Source organism: Gallinula chloropus, assembly GCF_964237585.1.
Source record: "Gallinula chloropus genome assembly, chromosome: 6".
NCBI classification, from domain to species: Eukaryota; Metazoa; Chordata; class Aves; order Gruiformes; family Rallidae; genus Gallinula; species Gallinula chloropus.
Genome location: NC_140091.1, coordinates 682,300 through 701,351, shown reverse-complemented (window position 1 = coordinate 701,351; position 19,052 = coordinate 682,300). Strand labels below are relative to the sequence as shown.

The window sequence follows — 19,052 nt, the reverse complement described above, 5'->3', positions numbered from 1 at the left end:
AGCAGAACACTGTGAAACCAAGGTGTCAGCTCTGCTCTGTGTGATGGTGTGTGTGGAGAAAAAGCTCCTTTCTCAGAAATTCAGAGGCCTTTCCCCTCAGTGTTCCTAATGCTGTGAGCACCAGCCAAGCCCCTGATGCCAACACGTTTCACCTGAGGTTTGGAGGAGCCCTGAGCAGAGCAAGCTCCCACCTTCCATTTATTCCTGCAAACCCAGGCAGCATCTCACCACAGATCTGTAGGGGGAATTAAGGATAACGCTAACTGAGGCCCCTGTTTGAGATGCTTATTGAAACACCTCAGCATTTTGTTACTTAAGTGTTTCAGCACCCCAGGGTTAATTAGTGCTCGTACTGGGGGATCAGGGGAGCAGCTCTCACCTGTAAAGCTGAGGGATGTTTTTATACTTCTCACTGAGAAAAAAAAAAAACCCCAAGATTTTGCTTCTGTCTCACTTTCTTCTGCTCAGAAACTGTTGTGACACAGGAACAGGGAGCAGCGCTCCAGAGAACACAGACAGAAGCTGTGGAGACCATCTCCACCTCCACCTTTCCTGGTAATCTCCAGAGAACACTTGACACAGCAGAAGCACACAGACCTTTCAGATGCTGCTCGGTTCCAAGCAACTGCTTTTGTTAAATAACATCAAACTGATCTGGCAAATTATCTCAGTTACAGCATTTGCCAGCCTTGTGTTTAAAATCTGTTCTCTGATTTTCAGAAAACTCTTGGCATACTCAATCAAAGCTTAATCCCCTTCTTAAAGCCCCAGCAACTCTTTATGAGAGTAAGTTCTACACTTCATAATGCCTGACTTTGCGTCGAGTTTAACATTTGCCACTGATTAGTGCAGGGGAAAGCTCTCCTGGGCTTGTTTTATGAGAAAACTTCCTAATACATCTTCTCTAGGCTAGGCAATATCTCCATAAGCCTCTTTTCCTGCAGAAGCTAGGCTGTAGTCATCTTTAATCTCTTGACAGGGGAATTTTGTCACCCTTTGTTTCCTATCACCTCTCTCTGAAGCCCTGCCTCCCTCTGCAGGGCTCTGGAGGCCAAGGCTGAAGTCCCTGTTCCAGACCGCCCTGTGGAACACGTGTGTGGCATTACACTCTGCAGCACTGCCAGTTCTCATCCCCTTTGGTACACACACGGTGTGCTTTGGACCTCCAATTCTTCTGCACAGTTAATTCTCCTCAAGGATTCCTTTCCCCGGGAAAGGAACAGGAGTTCCAGCAGAGCTCTGCCCACTGGAGCTCCTCACCCAGGCTGGGGCACGGGCAGCCGCTGCCTTCAGCCACCTGCTATGAGTTCCACAGGCAGCACTGGATGCTTTAATCATTATAATTAACTGATACCCAAGACAAACATTTGGACATGCTTCGAGACATGCTTCAACCTCTCCAATTTATCCACTCCACTAATAATCTGCATCTAAATGTTCTGGGCTCCCTGGTATAAAAAAGCCAGGATCTCCTGGAGAGAGTCCAGAGGAGGGACAGGGATGCTGAAGGGCCTGGAGCATCTCCCCTGGGAGGAAAGGCTGAGGGAGCTGGGGCTGTTCAGCCTGCAGAGAAGAAGCCTGAGAGGGGATCTGATCAGTGTTTATCAATAGCTGAAGGGTGGGACACAGGGGCCATGGGCAGCCTCTGCTCAGTGTCTGTGGGGACAGGACAAGGGGCAATGGGCTCAAGCTGGAGCACAGGGAGTTCCCCCCCAATGTGGGGAAGAACTTCTTCCCAGTGAGGGTGAGGGAGCCCTGGGACAGGCTGCCCAGGGGGTGTGGAGTCTCCTTCTCTGGAGAGATTCCAGCCCTGACCTGTCCTAGGGACCCTGCTTGGGCAGGGGGTTGGACCCCATGGGCTCTGGAGGCCCCTCCCAACCCCTGTGATCTGTGACTCTGTGGAATGTTGTTGGCTACAGCTGTAATTACACAATCTGAGAACATCAGAGACATAACAACACGTAACATAAAGGCAACTCTGGTAAAGATCTGCAGCCAGGCGCAGTGGGGGTTTGTTGGTGGGTTTGCTTTTCCCCCTCAAACACAGATACACCCTCAGGCTTTTAAGTTCCTCCTAGGTGTCAAGGAGAAGTGTCAGTTACTGGCCTTGCACAGATGGGTTATTTGGCCCTTGCCCCATCTCAGTCACTCACTGACAGGTAACTCAGAATAAAGCTCAAGCTGGGAATGGATTTAGAGGAAATTTATCCTTTACTCTCAGTAACTGTTACCTGGAGGAGCAGTTGGCATCCGTATGGAAGGATCTCAAACCCAGCACCTAACAGAATGATCACAGCTTACATAAACAGAGGATTGGGCTGTTTATCTTATTCTGCAGGAATATATGAATCGAAGGTGCTGAGTTCTTGACTCTGCCAGGCTCCTTGTCTCAGCAAGACCTTGGGAAATTAGTCCTGCAGGTGTACTTGGGATGTGAAGAGAACTCCCAGCTCCTGCACAACTCAGCTCTGCATCTGCATTTCACCCTGTGCGAGGACAGGGGAACAAGAAAGGCTTTTACCTTGCCTCTGAGTCCCACTGGGGCTGGCTGAGAGCTTCTGGAGAGCTGCTTTCCACGGGGACATGGTCACTCAATTAAAACGCCCTGGATGAAGACACCTTGATCTTTGAGAATGGTCCCTGAGGAGCTGACTCCCTGATTTCTTTCCCTGCCTCTCTGACGCTCTGAATTCCAACATGCTGATGAGGAACCGGGTGTCTGTCCCAGCCTCTGTTCCCATCTGTGATGGAGCAGCTGGAGCAGCTGGTCCTGTTGGATGTGGTACGCAGGACTGAGGGCTTAGACTGGAAGACCCACCAGTGAGTGCACAGGGGGGCAAAAGAACCCGGAGTCACCCTCAGTCTGTATCAGAACTGGTACACAGCAGATGTTAGGAGCTTCCAGATGGGACAGAAGGATTTGGCTTGGCTTTGTAAAGGGCATACAGCTTGAAACACTAGGGATGTGGACCTGGACATCCCTTGAAGAAGCTCAGAAGCCATAAGAAAGCATGACAGCTCCGATGTGTGACCACCCATGTACAAAGGATCTGGAGGTTCCCAGAAAGGATTTACCTGCTCCTTGTCCCTCACCCCTCCTGAGACCTGGGGGAAGAGCCCTGCCCTGCGGGGAGGACCCAGCAGTAGGGCTAGAAGGGATCAAAAACCCCCTGAAAAATTAGGTCCATGGCACCAGTTCTCTGCACAGGAGACTCTGGGCTTGATCCAAACCTTATTAAATCAGTAACTGTCTCGTGAGTGACTGCAGCAGCCCTGGAACAGGCTCCTAATGAGGACTGGAATTTGCTTTTAAATATTTATATGCATGGAGATATTTATATAATTTTAATCTTGGTTTTGGTGCAGACCAGCCCCCCTGGCTGAGACACAAGGCAGAACGATGCAAATTCAAGTTTGATTTGCTCTGCAGGCCAGCATTGGAGAGATAAAACAGCAAAATCTCTCAGGTAATTGGACAACAGCTGAAACACTCGAGACAAAGGGAATTTCCCTGGAGAACACATTTCTTCCCAGACATGTCAAACTTGGTAGCCCAGGCAAAGCTACTGAGCTAAAGCTTAGCAGGAACCTGTCACATACCCAAACACACTAAAACACCATTCCTGGGTCACTAAAATGAAGCTGTTGAGTTTAACAGTGACACCAAACTACACAAACAGGAGATGACCCAAGCAGCCTCTGCACAGCCACAGAATCACTGACAATAAGGACCAGCCCAGCAGCACCAGCCTGGGCTCCAGAGGCTGAGAATTCACACCCAGATGTGTCTGGAGGGAAAAAAACCCCAAATCTTGCTAAAGCTGGAGGAATAAGGGCGTACAGAAACCTTCAAGGCAAAGAGCCACTTCAGCATCTACTGACCTGTGATCCTTTCCCAGGCTCTGGGCAGCTACTGCTGCCACTGGCATCGAACTGGTAGGAGTGGGATGGGCTGAGGCTGCCCTCTCCCACCAACTTCAGTTTAGAGCCCCCTCCACCAGCTTGGCAAACCTATGACCAAAGATGCTCTGACCCTTCCCCACGCCGCCGGGCCTTGGACGTTTGGTAGACACAGCCAGCATCACACCATGACACACAGTGTCACTGAGGAACACACAGACTCTGACAGCTTATGTGCACTTTGCAATGAGCTAATTCACATCCTTGGAAGAATATTACTTCCAGGCATGGAATCCAGGGTATTGAGAACATTAACAGAGCAGTTCAACTGGGGATCTTCACACTGCAGCCAGGACACCGTGCGATCACCACGCACAGCCTGAGGGCACGGTCTGGTGCTGCTGGCATGTCGACATGTGTGAGACCAGACTCCAAGCATGTTGCACTAACCGTCAGCTCACAGTTGGGTGCTCGTTCAGCACAGCACTTCTGTTCAGCTGCAGCAATTAAATTAGCCCAGAAAACAATACCCCCTTTCACACCCCTTGCTGAATCCCCCCCTCCCAAACGTCACTACTGACCTTTCCTGCAGCTCCTCTCAAGGATTCATGCCCATGACACACATCTGACCATCTACCTGGGACCCTGCACAAGCCTGAGCATCAGCATCACCCCCTGCTCCCACCACCAGCCACTGAAGGGAAGTCATTTGGCTGCTGTTAGTAAGGGATGTGGATGCTTCCTCTGTGTTGTAAGTTTCCCTGAGAAAGGCCCTGCCTGTGTCTGTGGCACCCCTAGACTACTAGGGAAGGTACAGGAGGTGCTCTTCAGACCACAGACCCCACACTTCAAGGATAAACACACAATAATCAATAGTGGTTATGTTCACCTCCTGCGAGGGGATGGCTTACGTGAGCCCAGCCTTCTGTGGGTGCCCTTCCTCCAGGGGACAGGGACAGGTCCCACATGCAGCAGTGAATTTCAGGCCCCTGTGAGGAGCCTTTTCAGCAGGTTCATAGTTTCCATAGATGCACAGATGAAAAAAGCAGATTTCAGCAACCAGGCGGTTTCTTGCCCTAGTTTAACAAGTGCTCAGGCAGAGGAGGTGAGGACAGGCTGGATGAGGTGTGGCACTGGGGTTGCACCCCTAACCAAGCCAGGTCTAATAATGCACCCCACAAGCTGACTGACAGAGCCTGGATCTCTGGTGCTGCGGAGCAGAGGTGAGCCCTGTGCCTGGCCCAGGATCTCCAGCACCTCATCAAGGGCTTGTGGTGGCATCTCACCCCACATCCTACTGAGGGAGGTGAAGTAGGGGCTGAGTAACAGCTCCACCTCTATCCTCACTGATGAAAGGTAGTGAAAACCTGACACAACTCAGCTTTGCAAGAGCAGGTGAGATCCACCACCTGCTGTGGCTCCTGGCCAGGACAGTGCAAGGACAGGAGACCTCCTGGTAAGGATGTGCTGCTTTAGCAGCAACAGAGACCATCTCAGTTGGGGCTGCTTGATAAACACAGCACCAGTGGCTAATAACTCCCTCCCCTTGCAATGGCCACACACATTTGGTTTTGTGGGAAACTGCCTTGAACGAAGATTGTGCTAATTTAAAAGCAGAGTCTACTTAATTACCAGGGGGCTGTTCCATTCCCTGCTGGCTCCTCGCCCCTGCAGCAGGAGCCTCTTACCCTGGGTGCACACCATAATACTCCATCTCCTGGCTTTAACACATCCACAAAGCCACACTTTACTTCCAGGAACGGACAACATTCCTCCTCTTCCTGAGGACCAGAAATTCAGGGAACAGCCAGTGCTGAACACCTGATCGACGAGGCCCATAGATGGCAGGATGGGGCCGTCCAAGGAGCACTCCTCTCACCGGTGCTGTGGGAGGGTCCCCTGCTTCATGTGCAAACCCACACAAACCTGATGCTGGGGACTTTACCATGAACAGCAGATTGCCATTCGTTATTAACTGAGTGGCACCATCCCGCTCTGTGCTGTCCCCACAAGGCTGCTCGTCCTCTTCTACAGCTGCTGGATCTATTATTAATAGCTGGATCTCAGGCACAGCCCACGACTCCCCAGTGAGGGACAGGACACATTGCATCACGTTTGTGGGAGCTGGGATGTTCATGACTTCCCAGACACGAGGTTCTTCCAGAGACTGACCTGGAAATCTGTCCCTGGGACAGAATTGGCTCTGGGTACCCTTCTGTCCTCAGCTCCCAGCCGCAGTGGGGTGGTCCCCAGCCACGGGCGAGCAGCCATACCCCAGGCAAGGTGCCCTCCTGCCCCGAGGCACGGCCAGGAACAGCTCCATTAACCTACCATCTCCTTTTCTCAGCCCATGGCACAGCTGAAGTCAGCTTTTACCTTGTCCTGACATCCCTTTACCTGCTTTATGGCTTTGAGTAAACTCAAGGCTGCCTTTATGGATCACACAAAGCAGGAGTCCTCTCCATACCAGAAGAAACAATCCTTTCTCCAGCACCCTTGAGCTTTGGGTCTGTGCCAGACACAGACAGTGGGATGGGGCATGTGCTTAGGTCTGTCCCAGAGAAAGCTCCCAGCTCTGCACAGCCACGATCATGTTTGTGTGCTGCACAGGGACAGGCAAAGAAACAAAATACCAATTTCCTAACTCTGCTACAAATGCTTTTCTTCCAGAAATCAAGCCCAACAGCAGAGGGAATCAGGCGATGCTGGGCGAGGTGCCAGCTCCTGACAGCAGAGGGGTGCTGAGCGCTCCCACCATTGCTCACGTCACGATGGTGTTTTGATGAACACCCTACACCTTCCCCCCACCCCAAAACCCCCCGTGTCTCTGTGCACCCTCTGCCATTCCCCACGGGAAGGCAGGAGATGTGTGGTGGGGCTCCAGGCCCCGGAGCAGCATCCCTGGCAGCTTGCGCTAATGATGCTACTGCAACGACCCACATCCCGGGCTGCACTGCACCCCAGCAGCTTGAAATACACACCAGAGGAAGACATCAGGGTCTGATTTCTACCATTCACCAAGTAATACGATGATGAAATGATTCCTAACCCCGTATTTGACTATCCAGTGTGGGCACCAGCCCCTGACTGCCAGCGCTTCCCCACGTACCTGGGCTGGCGCATATGCTCAGCCATCGCTGCCAGCAGCACAGAGTGTACGTGGAAGGTTCTCTCTGGGGGCTGAGGGAGCCCATGCCTAATGAACTGCTGCTCTGCAATTTTCATCTTCCTTTCTCTATGTTTTTTTAAGTGACACACTCCCCTGGATCACATTAATGCAAGGAAAAGAACTCCAGTGAATTTTCTCCATTCCAAGCTGAAATCTAGATCAGAGCTCTCTGGAAACCTCTCCCTGTCTTGACTGGATTAAAATAATCATAGTATAAAAATCAGACATCACACCTCAGTCCTTCAAACCCCTGAGCTAACATCCCCCCACGTTTCATTCCATGAGGTCAGGATCAGACCCAGATCTCAGCACTTCCTCTCAGACTCTTCTGCTTTACACGTCCCGTCTCCCTCACGACAAAGAACATCTATTTTTATGATTTGTAACAATGTACTTGATACTGAAACGACATTTTCAACCTCTGCATCTCAAAGTGCTTTTTAAGGACGGCTGCATGGCACGTCAACGATTTACAGCCCATAAAATCCTGGTGGCAACCAAGAGACAGATTCAGCTCTGCTCAAAATTAAACCAAACCTTCGTTTTCCCTTCTCTGAATTGCAAATGCCCCAGTGCCATCTCCCCTGGCAGAATCCTCCTCTGCTTTCTGCTTTAGATAGGTGTAACGTTGTTCTGCTGCCACCACTGGCAGCTCAGCTATGCTAGAGAACAGCCCAGGCGGGCTTCTGCTCTGCTCTGCCCACGATGGCTCTTCCGCAGCGACGCGGAGCGCGCCGGCATCACGTGTTTATGGGAAGAACATGCAGAAGGAAGTTTCACAGCTGGGATTTAAGCCACTGAGAAATCCACATTTCCCCCCAGTTACTCATATCTTTGTGCTGAGCAACGTGTCTCAGGTGTATTCCAGGTTTTGCCTTTCAGTTTCACCACTATTAGAAGAGCTCAGCCCAAAAGTCCAAGTACAAACATCTTCGGATGCTGCCAACAGATACTCAATAAACATGAAATACTTCAAACTCACAGATAAAAATACCTTCCAAGCAGGACACCAGTGAACCATTTGAGGTAACCTTCATCCTAAAAATCTCAGTGCTTTGCTTGTTAAAATACCAATTAGCTTTTCCAAAAGATTTAGCTTCAAGTCCTCTGCGACTTCCCTGCACCAGAGGCCAGTGACTGACAAACTGCCATGTCGGGGGGGCTCTGGAAACCCCCGTTATTCAGCTCGGTCAACCCCTCAAAATGAGCTGAAAACCTTTTTGGCTTTGTTACTACAGTGATGTGTTATCACTACTCCAAGCAGGAAGATTTGTCACCCCAATTCCATCCCCACACCCCGACGGCGGGTTGGGTTTATCCACGGGCTTGCCGCAGATCAGTAACTCCCTGTGCCCCCCAAAACGTGCCACCCCTTCCAGAGCAGAGTCCCCTCTGCAGCACGGAGCGACCATCCAGGCGAGGAACGCAATGGCACTGTGAACCTTGTGCAGAAACTGGGGTGAGGGGGAAGCACAGGACTATTTCCTGGCTCTGGGATGCGCGTCCGAGGAAACAAACCCCGTGAGCGTTTGCCACATGTCCGCGTTACTTACGGTTGAGAGGCAGGCTGGCATTGGTCGTCCCTAGCTTGTTGGCAGCGACACATGTATAGTTGCCAAAATGCTCTTCTGTCACATTGGTAACAGTAAGCAGGGATCTCGTGCTATAATTTTTAATAGTAATTCCTTGTTGCCCATTGATCAGTCTAGAAAGCAAAAAGAAAGGCTCTGTAACTCACGCACTGCATGCAAGCAACCTCTTTTGTCTTGGCTTTTTTCCAAGCACACCCAGGAGACCCAAACACTGTTCTCAAGCTGCCCGTGTCGTCTGTCAGGCAAAAGGATCATGGCGACAGGTCAGAGGGACCATGAGCAGCACTGGAGCCCCGGGGTGTTGAGGGGAACGGTTTCTGCCTGCTCCCTACAGACAACAGGATGTACAGACGGACAGCCAAGGCCCTGCCTGGCCACAGGGCCAGGCATAAACCTGGGCCCAGGGTGCAGACGTTGAGCTGGGCATTAAGCTACCTGCACATCTCAACACCCTATTTGGGACAGTCTGTCTTGGGAAGTCGTTCAGAGAGTTTTTTGGACCTTGGAGATGGTTTGTGCCCTTGGGCACCACCAGCTGAGGGCAGGGGAGGACCAGGCAGCCAGAAAGGTGACTGTGCAGGACTGTGACTGTGGTTTATTTTACAGACCTCTATGGCTACTAATCCGACCTGCAACTGGGAACGATGTGCTACAGCAGCCCCACATCCTGGGGCAGCAACCTGACCTGAAACCAGGTAGCCAAGTGCAGGGAAGAGCCAAAGCCAGGCTCTCTTCACCTGGCTCGGTGCTGCCCAATTTTCATACGGACTGTGCAGGTCTTTTGATGTCACTTCCAAAGCCCTGCCAGGGGCAAAGGAAAGGGATGAGTTTAAATGTTGGTGTTGTAGGCAAACCACATCTGATTGAGCACGGAGGCGAGAAGGCAACCACCTCCTGAAGATACCAGCCACAGCTGATTACTCAGAGTTCATGTATTTCCCGTTGGGAGCAGAGTTCCAGACCAAGTTTACAATCTTTCTTTGGCTTATTGAACAACACTATTGGGTACCCTGGAAGTAAAGGTGGATCTCTAAGCGCTCTGAAACACTTTAAGCCTGTTGCTAACTGCTCTCCTGCACACTGTGGCCTGGACAGTGCCTGTCAGTGCCTCTGCTTCCACCTCCTCACCGGCTGCTGCTGTGAACAGAGGGGGCTTCTCGTCCCTGCGCTGTTAGTGTTGCTGTGAAGGCCTCTGATCTGCTCTGAGCAGCCCGTTGCTGGGGAGAGGACACAGCACATCCAGACACACCCGGTTTTGTGGGGAATATAAAGCACTGGGACTGCAAAGGCCAGTTTGGGGTACAGACTGCAGCTGGAAGAGTCACCAGTTCACCGGGCTGCGAAAGGCAGAAGTTTATCCTTTCTGGATGAACTGCCGATGTCTGTCCCTCCGCTCTCTGCCTCCTTACAGGAAAACCCAGGAGCCCTCTCTGCTCCAAAACACATCCTGCTACGACACCCACAGCCAGTGACAGCATTACCAGCACAGCAGCAACCGGCGCCATGCACAGGGTGCTTGGGGGGCTCAGCAGCTCCAGGTCAGACCCTTCCCAGGGATCCCTTCCCATCAGGAGGGCAGTGCCACCATCCCATCGCCTTCAGGGAGTGAAACTCCTGGCTGCTGTCCCAGGGGATGTCAGGGTACCAGGGAGATGGCTCCACTTCACCTACATCTTCTGCCAACCTGCTGCTTCCAAGCCCTCTCCATCCTTTGGCCCATAGCTGCACTCCAATCTACAGCATCTCTCATACAACTGAGCATAACACACCTTTTTGTCTGGAAAGCAAAGGGGGGTTGGGATCTCTGCCCTCCCCATGTCCCCTGCGAGGCAACATCCTCATCAAAAGCTTTCTCTGTGCCTGCTCGATGAGATCCACTGCCGTCCCCAGGCTGCTGACGGGACGAGTGCTGCGGGTACCAACTCAGATCCCTTCCCCTCCTCCTCTCACTCTCCTCCCCCAGTCCCTGCTCCCACCAGTGAAGGCTGGACCATCCCTCCACATCCCTTCCGAGGGGGTGACATTGGGGACCAGAACTGGGAGCAGAGTGGATGGAATGGGATAGGTGTGCACATCAATAAGCCACCTAATTACCGGACTGAGGGGTCAGCATCAGCACAGACTCAGCAGCTTTGAGGATTGCCTCTGGCAGTCGTGAGGACCAGATGCTTTTACTGCCAAATGAACCGCCCCGTGTGCCGCCCAGCTCCGCTCCCTGACTGCACATGGTGGTTGCTGCTCCTGGGGTTCCACCACGGAGCTTCTGGGGCTGGAGCAGCGTTTTACATTGCGTGCAGCCACCCTACTCATCCCTTCACCTCTGCTGTGTACTGCTGGTTATAAAGGGAAGAGCCATCTCTCTTCCAGAGATTACACCTACACATCCAAAGGAGATCCTGCATCAGTGCCCGCCCCGAGGGGCACCCACCTTTGGTTTCATGTTTGAATACCTCCACGTTATTATAATATATTAAGCCACTATAATGAGTTTTGTCATTTCGAATGTAAGCCTTGTTTGCTTTGTCGAGGATAAGGGAATTAATGTTTTCACACAGGTGACTTTTGGGCTTCTTCCCTGTGCTGGTTTAATTCCTGAGATCTGATTTCTGCATGAACCCTGTAACAACATCCTCCAACGGCTGGGAGTCTCTGGGAGAGCTGGGGAGCCAGCACAGGGAAGCCAGCCTCCTCTCCACTGGGAATCCTTGTGCAGTTTGATGTCTGTAAGATGCTTTTACTATCTCTTCCCCCACACTGCCAGGCCCTCCCCGGCTCAGCTCAGCCCACCCTCCCCAACCCCAGGATCCTCAACTTGGGGTCTGCACAGCCCCGCAGTCTGGAAACTCTGGGTTTGACTCTATGTTAGTTGATGTAACAACAACACAGCTTATGCACCCAAAAGGCTTGTTTCAGACACTGACCACACACTTCAGGCTTCAGATCAACTCCCACCGTTCCTTTGTTCCAAATTTATCAAGATCTTAAAAATAAATCCCCAAACCCAGAGTAACTGCAGTGATGGGATTCTCTGTGCAGAGAGCAGAGCAGGGTGTGCACTCCCAGGACACAGATTTATCCCTGTACTAGACATGCGAATTCTCAACAGGAGCGAGCACAGGCTGCTCTGAAGTACCCATGGAAGCTGAGCCTCTCAGTTTTGCATTAATACAGCCACTGGGCTGTCCAGGGCTCATTCTGTGCTGGGTTTCCATCACCCAGGGGCAGCTCATGCAGGAGGAAAACACCCTGGATACGTCTTTCCCTCTTTCCAGCCAGCGGCAAGGGCTCTGAGACCCCCCGTAACCTCTGAGGCCTGGCCTAGGTGTCAGCCACAGCTTAACGAACAAGGACAGTCTGCTGGATTTAACATCGTGTTCCAGTGGTAAGACAGGACAGGGAGGTATTCCTGTGGGTTCCAGCGAGCCTCAGGTGACACCAACCAGAAACCAGAAGGCACAACTCTGGGGTGCTGAAACGCTCGGCCTAGGCCTCGCTGCCGCGGCACTGAACCCGCCTGAGAGGGGCTGGTCGGTGCTATAAACAGGGGACCATCGTGCTGGCAGCAGCTCACTGAATGCAGAGCCCTGTGATGCTCCATGTTAAATTTAAATATGTAAATTTCAATAAAATCTGTTCCTCTCCAGCTCCCCCCAGCCTGTGTACAATAGATCACACACCCCTGGGAATGAGCTGTGGATTAGTTTCTCCAACGAAAGAAAAACATCTCCTGTCCTGCAGAGTAAAGGTGGATTGCTCCATGTTAGAGAGAGCTCCAGGATACAGCCAGAGTGCCACAGCCACGGCTGCTCTGACCATCCTCACAGCAGCTAGTGCTCCTGAAGGGGAGCAGCTGGCCAGGGAGAAACGAGTGGACAGATGGCTTTCTGTGGAAAACTGTCACTAATATTCTCATGCCAACTCCCAGGATTAATGGGATGTTCGAGCTGAGAAGCCCAGCACACAGAGGCCAGGAAATTCCAGAAGCAGGAAGGTGCGTAAGGGCAGGGACAGCATCCCCTGGCTTTTGCACCATAAACTTGACAGAAACAAGCCCTCAAAATAAGCTAAGGGCTGTAAAACAAACACTGCCATTAAAAAAACCAACCTGCTTGGCCAGTGATCTGCTTTAAAAATAAAAAGACCCTGTGCAGAGGCAGCTGTTGCCATCAAGCAGCACTGGAGGGGAAGCTAGCTATAAATAATATGGAAGCGCAGAGCCAGGTTTTGGGGTTCAAGCAGAGTGTGCTCTCCTGCCCCTCTCCTGGGTGATGTGCAGCCCCTCTGCTCGAGTCTGGGGGCTGCAAACCTCTAGCCTGGACCTCTAATGGCACAAACTGGGTGAAAATGTGTACGTGTTAAGGTCTGACTGAAAGGCTTGTTCATGAAACAACCTTTCCACCCCAACACCCTGAGCAGGGAAATGCATGAAGATGAATTTGAGCCCAAAAATAAAACCTTTTAGTAGACTTTTTCAGCTCCTTTCTGGTTATTATACTTAAAAGGCTGTAATTGCTAAAGTACATATAAATGTTAGGCTCATTACTGCAATTATCACTCTCTCAGCCTGGCCACGGACAGCCTGATTACGCCTTATTTTTGAGCACAGCAGCTAAAACTGTAAGGAAACTGAGAAAAAACCCCTAAAAGCCACACAACACCTCCAAGCACCCTCTCTTTAAAGCTCAGCATGAATTTCGGGACAGGGGGGACAAACCCAGCCCGGCGGCCTCCTGACTCTTCCACCCGGGTCCCCGCGAGCGGGCAGCATCCCCGGCAGCACGAGTGGGTCGGCGAGTGCCGGCTACTTACTTCCTCTCTCCTTTGTACCACTCAAAGACCGGGGCAGGAACTCCTGCACCTTCGCACCGTATCAGTCCGTTCCCTCCAAGCATCACACCGCTGGATTTAAGTTCCTGAATTGTGGGGGCAACTGAAAGAAAAGAATCGTAAAATGGGTATTTGCATCTCGGCACGCGGATCGCCCAGCGGCGCGTCTCCTCGGCCCGCTCCACCTTGCTCTCCTCCTGCCACAGGGATTTTCCAGCTCGATTCACATTTGACCACGTTTTCTTCCAGCTGTGTACAAATTCCACCCCCCCCCAGCAGATTCTGCCACATGCTCTGTGTATCTGGTGTAAAAACTGTACCCCAGACATGAAGCAAGAGCCATCCCATGCTCCAGAAAGCTGGTTTTCCCACTCAGCCACTCAACACCAACATGGCTACTGTAGAGTGGTGAGATGTGTTTAGAACCTGGGAACCTGAAAAAAAAAAGGCATGATGGATGCCCCAACGCTGATGCTGGCTGCGGGGTCCCGCTGGCTTGGCCAGGAGGACCCTGCTGCGGCTGAGGGGCTCAGCAGCACCCTGCGGCACAGGGTCCAGAGCAAAGGGAACGTGGCCAGCACCGCTTGTCTTCTGCAAACACCCCACGAAGTGAAGCCCACCACCTAAAGCCCACCACCTCCGATGGGGTTTGGGTTCTGGCTTTGCATATGAAAAGAAGAAACTTACCTTGGCAGCGATGAGCCATCGGCAAACACCATCACCCGGCGCGGCTTTCCCAGTACGGCACCGGATACAGAGTTGTTTCAGTAAATACATTTTGTCTTTTTATATAGCAAACATTGTAAATAGCAATAAAGATTTCCAGCTTAGAACCACAGATACAAATAAAGATAAAGAGCTGTTGTCACTTCTTCCAGTTGCCAGCGAAAAGCAACCGTAAGCTGAAAATAAAACACAGCGAACTCCTCAGGAAAGATATCACCAAAGGAGAGGCTGAGCAGCCACCGCCTTCTCCCTGGAATTCCTGTTACACTTTCTGTCTTTAAACCATAATTTATGTGCATCATAAAGTCGCTATAAAACCCAAGCCACGAACTTCTAAATAAGAGTCTGTTTGTTTTTCCCGAGCAGTTCTCCAGATGTTGCTTCAAGGTGTTTATGTTCACGTAAAATGCTGACTGCCTCTTGTCTGCTGCCTTCAGCACCTCGCCCAGCACCCAGCGTGGGGGGCAAAGAGACCACAACCCTTCATGGGAACCCTGGACACGTGAGGGAGCAGAGCCAGAGCCAGGCTCCTGGCATGGCAGGTCTCCCCCATGGCTCACCCATCCTTCACCAACACCTTCAGCAGCTGTTTTGCCAGGCACATCAGGCATCATGCAGCTGCCACAGCCCAGGGGAAGCCAACACATCCCCTTAGCACGAGTCTCAACCTTTAAGGAGACCACAAGAGGATGTTTTGGGGGGGATTAAACACAGAACTGGTTCTCCCTCAGATCCTGCCCTGCGCTGGGCAGACAGACCTACTCTGGTTTCCCATGGCTGGTGAACACACCCCCAGCCTTCAGCTCTTCCCAACAATTACACCAAACCAACACAATCCGTAACTCCATTAACTTTCAACCAGTAATGTTCAAATCTGAACTGGATAGCAAACACATAACCACTCTGCAGGAGCACGTCTCTATCAGCTGCAGAGAAAAGAGGCAGGGTTGTTTAATTGCTCCATAAAAATAACAGGGAGATGGAAAGCTCACTCTGCCCTGAGAAACGGAGCAGTCTGTGCAGTCAAGGCATCTGAAAAAGCATCTTTGAGCGAGACTGATCACGTACAGATCTGTGACCCGGCTGCTTTTTGCCTCTGCTCCTCCAGCATCGCGTGGCACCGGCAGCTGCCCGGAGCACCCCAAAGCTCGTGGATCAGCCTGTGTTCTGAAGAGCTCAGAAGAACGACACTAAAGCTGTGCAGGATGAACCACACAAACCAAAAGTTGTGCCAGATAAACCATGCAAAAGCATCACTGGGATGATGGAAAGGAAACAACCGTCTGGTACCGCACAGGCACAGGGTCAGCGAGGCTGCTGAACGCTGGGTACCACCAGCTCGCTGCCCTCCTTACCCTGCCAGGCACTGCTGGGGGAACTGGTCCCCCCGCCTGCCCTAAGCGGGGCCAGTCCAACTCCGATGCTCCCATGGGACCCCTCCATCTAAGGTCTCAAAGCTCCAGGGAGAGCAGCAGCCTGGCTGGACAGCACCACACCAGCACAGACACACACACGATGTACAGACATCCACCTGGCCACGGGATGCACCCTGCTCAATTCAAAACCTGCTCTGGCAACGGTGATACAAAGAGGAGCAAATTGCTCTTTGAAGAGAACTTTTACCCACTTAAACTCTTGCATGTTCCTTCTCTCAGCCTCCTTTATCCAAAGAAACTCAGCCCAAAACCAGCTCGACTCATGGCTCATTCCGGACATCGTGCTTCCCCAAAAGCATGCCTGGTTTGGGGGTGCCTGGAAGCCCTCCAGTTCACCCCCACTTTGCCAGGGTGAGTGTGCCCGACATGGGATGTGGGACTCCCAGGGAGATGCTGCCAGGTGGAGCAGGAAGGCAGAAGTGCTTTGCCAGGGGATGCTGATGTGAAAGGTACCAGTGGTGTTAACAGGCACGGTTTGAGAAAGACAAGCCATTTTAAAGGTATTGCTCGTTTCTCTATCTCCTAAACAAGCCTTACGTAAAATAACAAGGAAGAGCCCCGTGTACGTGGTGCTGATTGCATCCCTGTCAGCAGCACTGGGCTTCTGTGCCTCAGAGCTGTAGGTTTACTCTTCTCCCCATGCTGATCCTTGTTCCATCCTCTCCCACAGCTCCTCCCCGCAGAGCAGAGCACTTAATAAATGCTTCATTTCTGACTTGGAAATAAATTACTGGAGCTTCTTAATATCAGCTTCTCACACGTGTGGAAGTGCTGTGCTGGGAAAGGCTTTTTCGGGTGGGCGCTCAGGACTGGGCTGGACCTTTCGTGTCTGTCAGGGGTAGGGCTCCTCCTGACCCAAAATAGGGATTTATGTGTCCCCACAGAGGGGATTGACACGAGAAGGGTGTGAGTGAGGAGGAGAACCAGAGCTGACACGTACCAGGAGGCAACGCAAGGTGCCACTGCCACTCACTCTGGGTTCAGCCTCATCACACGGGGGTCACCCAAGTCCTGCCCAGCGAAGCACAAGGTGCCTGCACACCCCCGAGCACCATCACGAGCAGAGCTGCTGCTCAAACAGCACAGGACAAGCTCAGCCACCTGCTTCCCCTCCTGCTTTGGAGCACGAGGCAGGACAGGAGCACAGCACAGGGTCAGCCAGAACACCCATGTGATGGTTCAGGGACTCCTGTCCCACAACCAAAGATGCCTCCAGTTGACAAGGCCACTGGCTGAGCTCAGTGCCTGAGCCTGGGGGCAGTGAGCACTACACCACGTGCAGACCCACACCCCAATGCATGCCCCTCCCCTTTAATTGTACCAACTGGGGTTGGACACGATGATCTCTGAGTCCCTTCCAACCCCTACAATTCTGTGAAACAATTCAAGGTTCAATAAATACCCCTATTAGCATCTCCTGTGATGATGCTGAGTACTCATCTCGCTCCATCTCTCCCCCAGGGTGTTAATGAGACACATGAAAACCATCATCACCATCTCCCACCCCTGCAATTCCTTCCTTCCCCCCCCGGTGTCTGCTCAGCAGAGCCCACCAACACGCTCACACAAGGCATTTGTGCTGGGAAACCAAGTTCTACAACTCTCATTCCACCCAGAAAGGACACAGTGCACTGCTGAACCTGCCTTCCTACCCAAATACTTCCCACTTCCTCTCAAATACCTAAAGGGAAGCAAAAGCAGTGCAGGCGACGTGCCGGCGTGCCGCGAGGCACAGGGAGGGGCAGAGCCCCTCCAGCTACAACAGGCTCCTTCTTTTAACACTGTCATGAGCTTCGGGACATTCATGCATATTGGTTATGTTGCCCTAATTACTCATTATAATTCTAATGTGCATTTTATATTTAATTACAATGCTTATAAAGACTTGGTATGGACAGTAAATTATTATAACGAGCACGTGCCCAGCGATGATGAGCTGAATTTATTAACTTTTACTCCGGCATTCAGGGCTAGCAGCTTCCAATCCCACCTTCCTGATGAACCACACTGTCTGATTAAGCTAACATCTTTTGTGGCATTAATTGTAAATGTCAAAAAAGTCCTTTATTTCCCCCGGTTTTCATCAGATTTTAATTTGGCATCCTAAGGCAGCCTTTTGTTAGTGAAGTGGCTCTCTGGGGCGTCAGGAGGAGACTCACAGGTAAGAGCAGGTTTGTGCCTGGGAGAAGCACACGAGTAACTTGCACAGGGTGCTTCAGCAGCAAAGCAAGAAGCCTTTCCCAGAGCAGCTTGTCCTTTACACCATGCACACGGTCTCACAATAGTCTCCACAACTTCATTATCCCAGCTTCTTCGCAGCCACAGCCCTATGCCTGTTCCCTCCCTGCTGCAGCAGCTTCCCGGAGGGCTCTTTGCATCAGGACCTTCCCCAGTGCATGGCAAACTCTGAGACATCCCTTCAGCCATCACTGGCCTCAGTGGCTTATTTTTTTCCCTATCTTTTTGTGATAACTTCTCAAAACCCACCAAGTTCAGAGGGCTCTTGGCTCACACAGACCTGGATTTTATACGCAAACACACGAGGTATCAGTAAGAATCCATGAGGTTCAACTGCATTTCCAAAGGCAACCTGGAACCTCTCCTGTTCCTGTCCTGTTCAGGGTTTAACTTTACAGAGCAGTAATCCTTTCATCACTAACTGATTAAACAATTGTGTGAACTGTGGAGGGTTCTCCAGCATCGCCCGTGTGTAATCTGGCACGTCACAGGGTGCATCACCCAGCACCCCAAAACCCACACCTCCCTGTGGCCTACCTAACAGACTGCACCACATCAGACCCTCACCATCACTGGCACAGTTACTGGTTTGAAAATAAACCCCTCAGTGTCAAGAGGAAGGCTTAAGATCAGCAAGGAATTATGTGGGAGAGAAAAATAGTCACCATCGGCCACACAGAACAAAAGCAGGCTGGCAGCCAGGAGTTCTGAACGGTGCTTTTCAAAGTGTTGAAGACAAAAGAAGAGGAAAACACTCCCCAAAGCCTCCCCAGACCAGTGAAGATCCCCAGGGAGCTACATGAGAAAACACAAGGTGGAAGGACTGCTTCATTTGCCTGTCCACCAGCTTTAATCCTACTGCTCATCCACCCAGCCCTGCTCCTCCCTCCCCAGCTCGGCACACGTACTCACACCCCGTGATGTGATGAGGAGCTGCTCTGGCACAGGATCACAGAGGCTTCTGGGAGCTGCAGGAGATGGCAGCTGAGGGACAGCAGCTCCCAGCACACAGCCATCTGCTCTGTGTCCCTGCACCAGGCAGCACGGTGTCCCTGTGGTCACTACAGAGACCATATCACACCAACCCACTGCTGGGTCCCCTGTGGCCCAGCCCAGGCACAGCTCTCCATCCCTCTGTGAATAACCATGCCCTGCTTCACACAA

At 51.8% G+C, this 19,052-nt stretch overlaps 1 protein-coding gene across 1 annotated transcript in view; it reads right to left on the bottom strand.

Annotated features, from left to right (window-relative positions):
• The window catches only part of NEGR1 (neuronal growth regulator 1), a gene marked incomplete at its 3' end in the record, with an annotated part of 199,670 nt that overhangs the window by 38,552 nt on the left and 142,066 nt on the right, over nt 1–19,052 (bottom strand). The window contains exons 5-6 of the mRNA XM_084266054.1: nt 13,471–13,591; nt 8,623–8,774 (exon numbers count right to left, since the gene is read on the bottom strand). Of these exons, the coding sequence (XP_084122180.1) occupies nt 8,623–8,774; nt 13,471–13,591 (273 nt within the window). The remainder of the gene's footprint in view (nt 1–8,622; nt 8,775–13,470; nt 13,592–19,052) is intronic.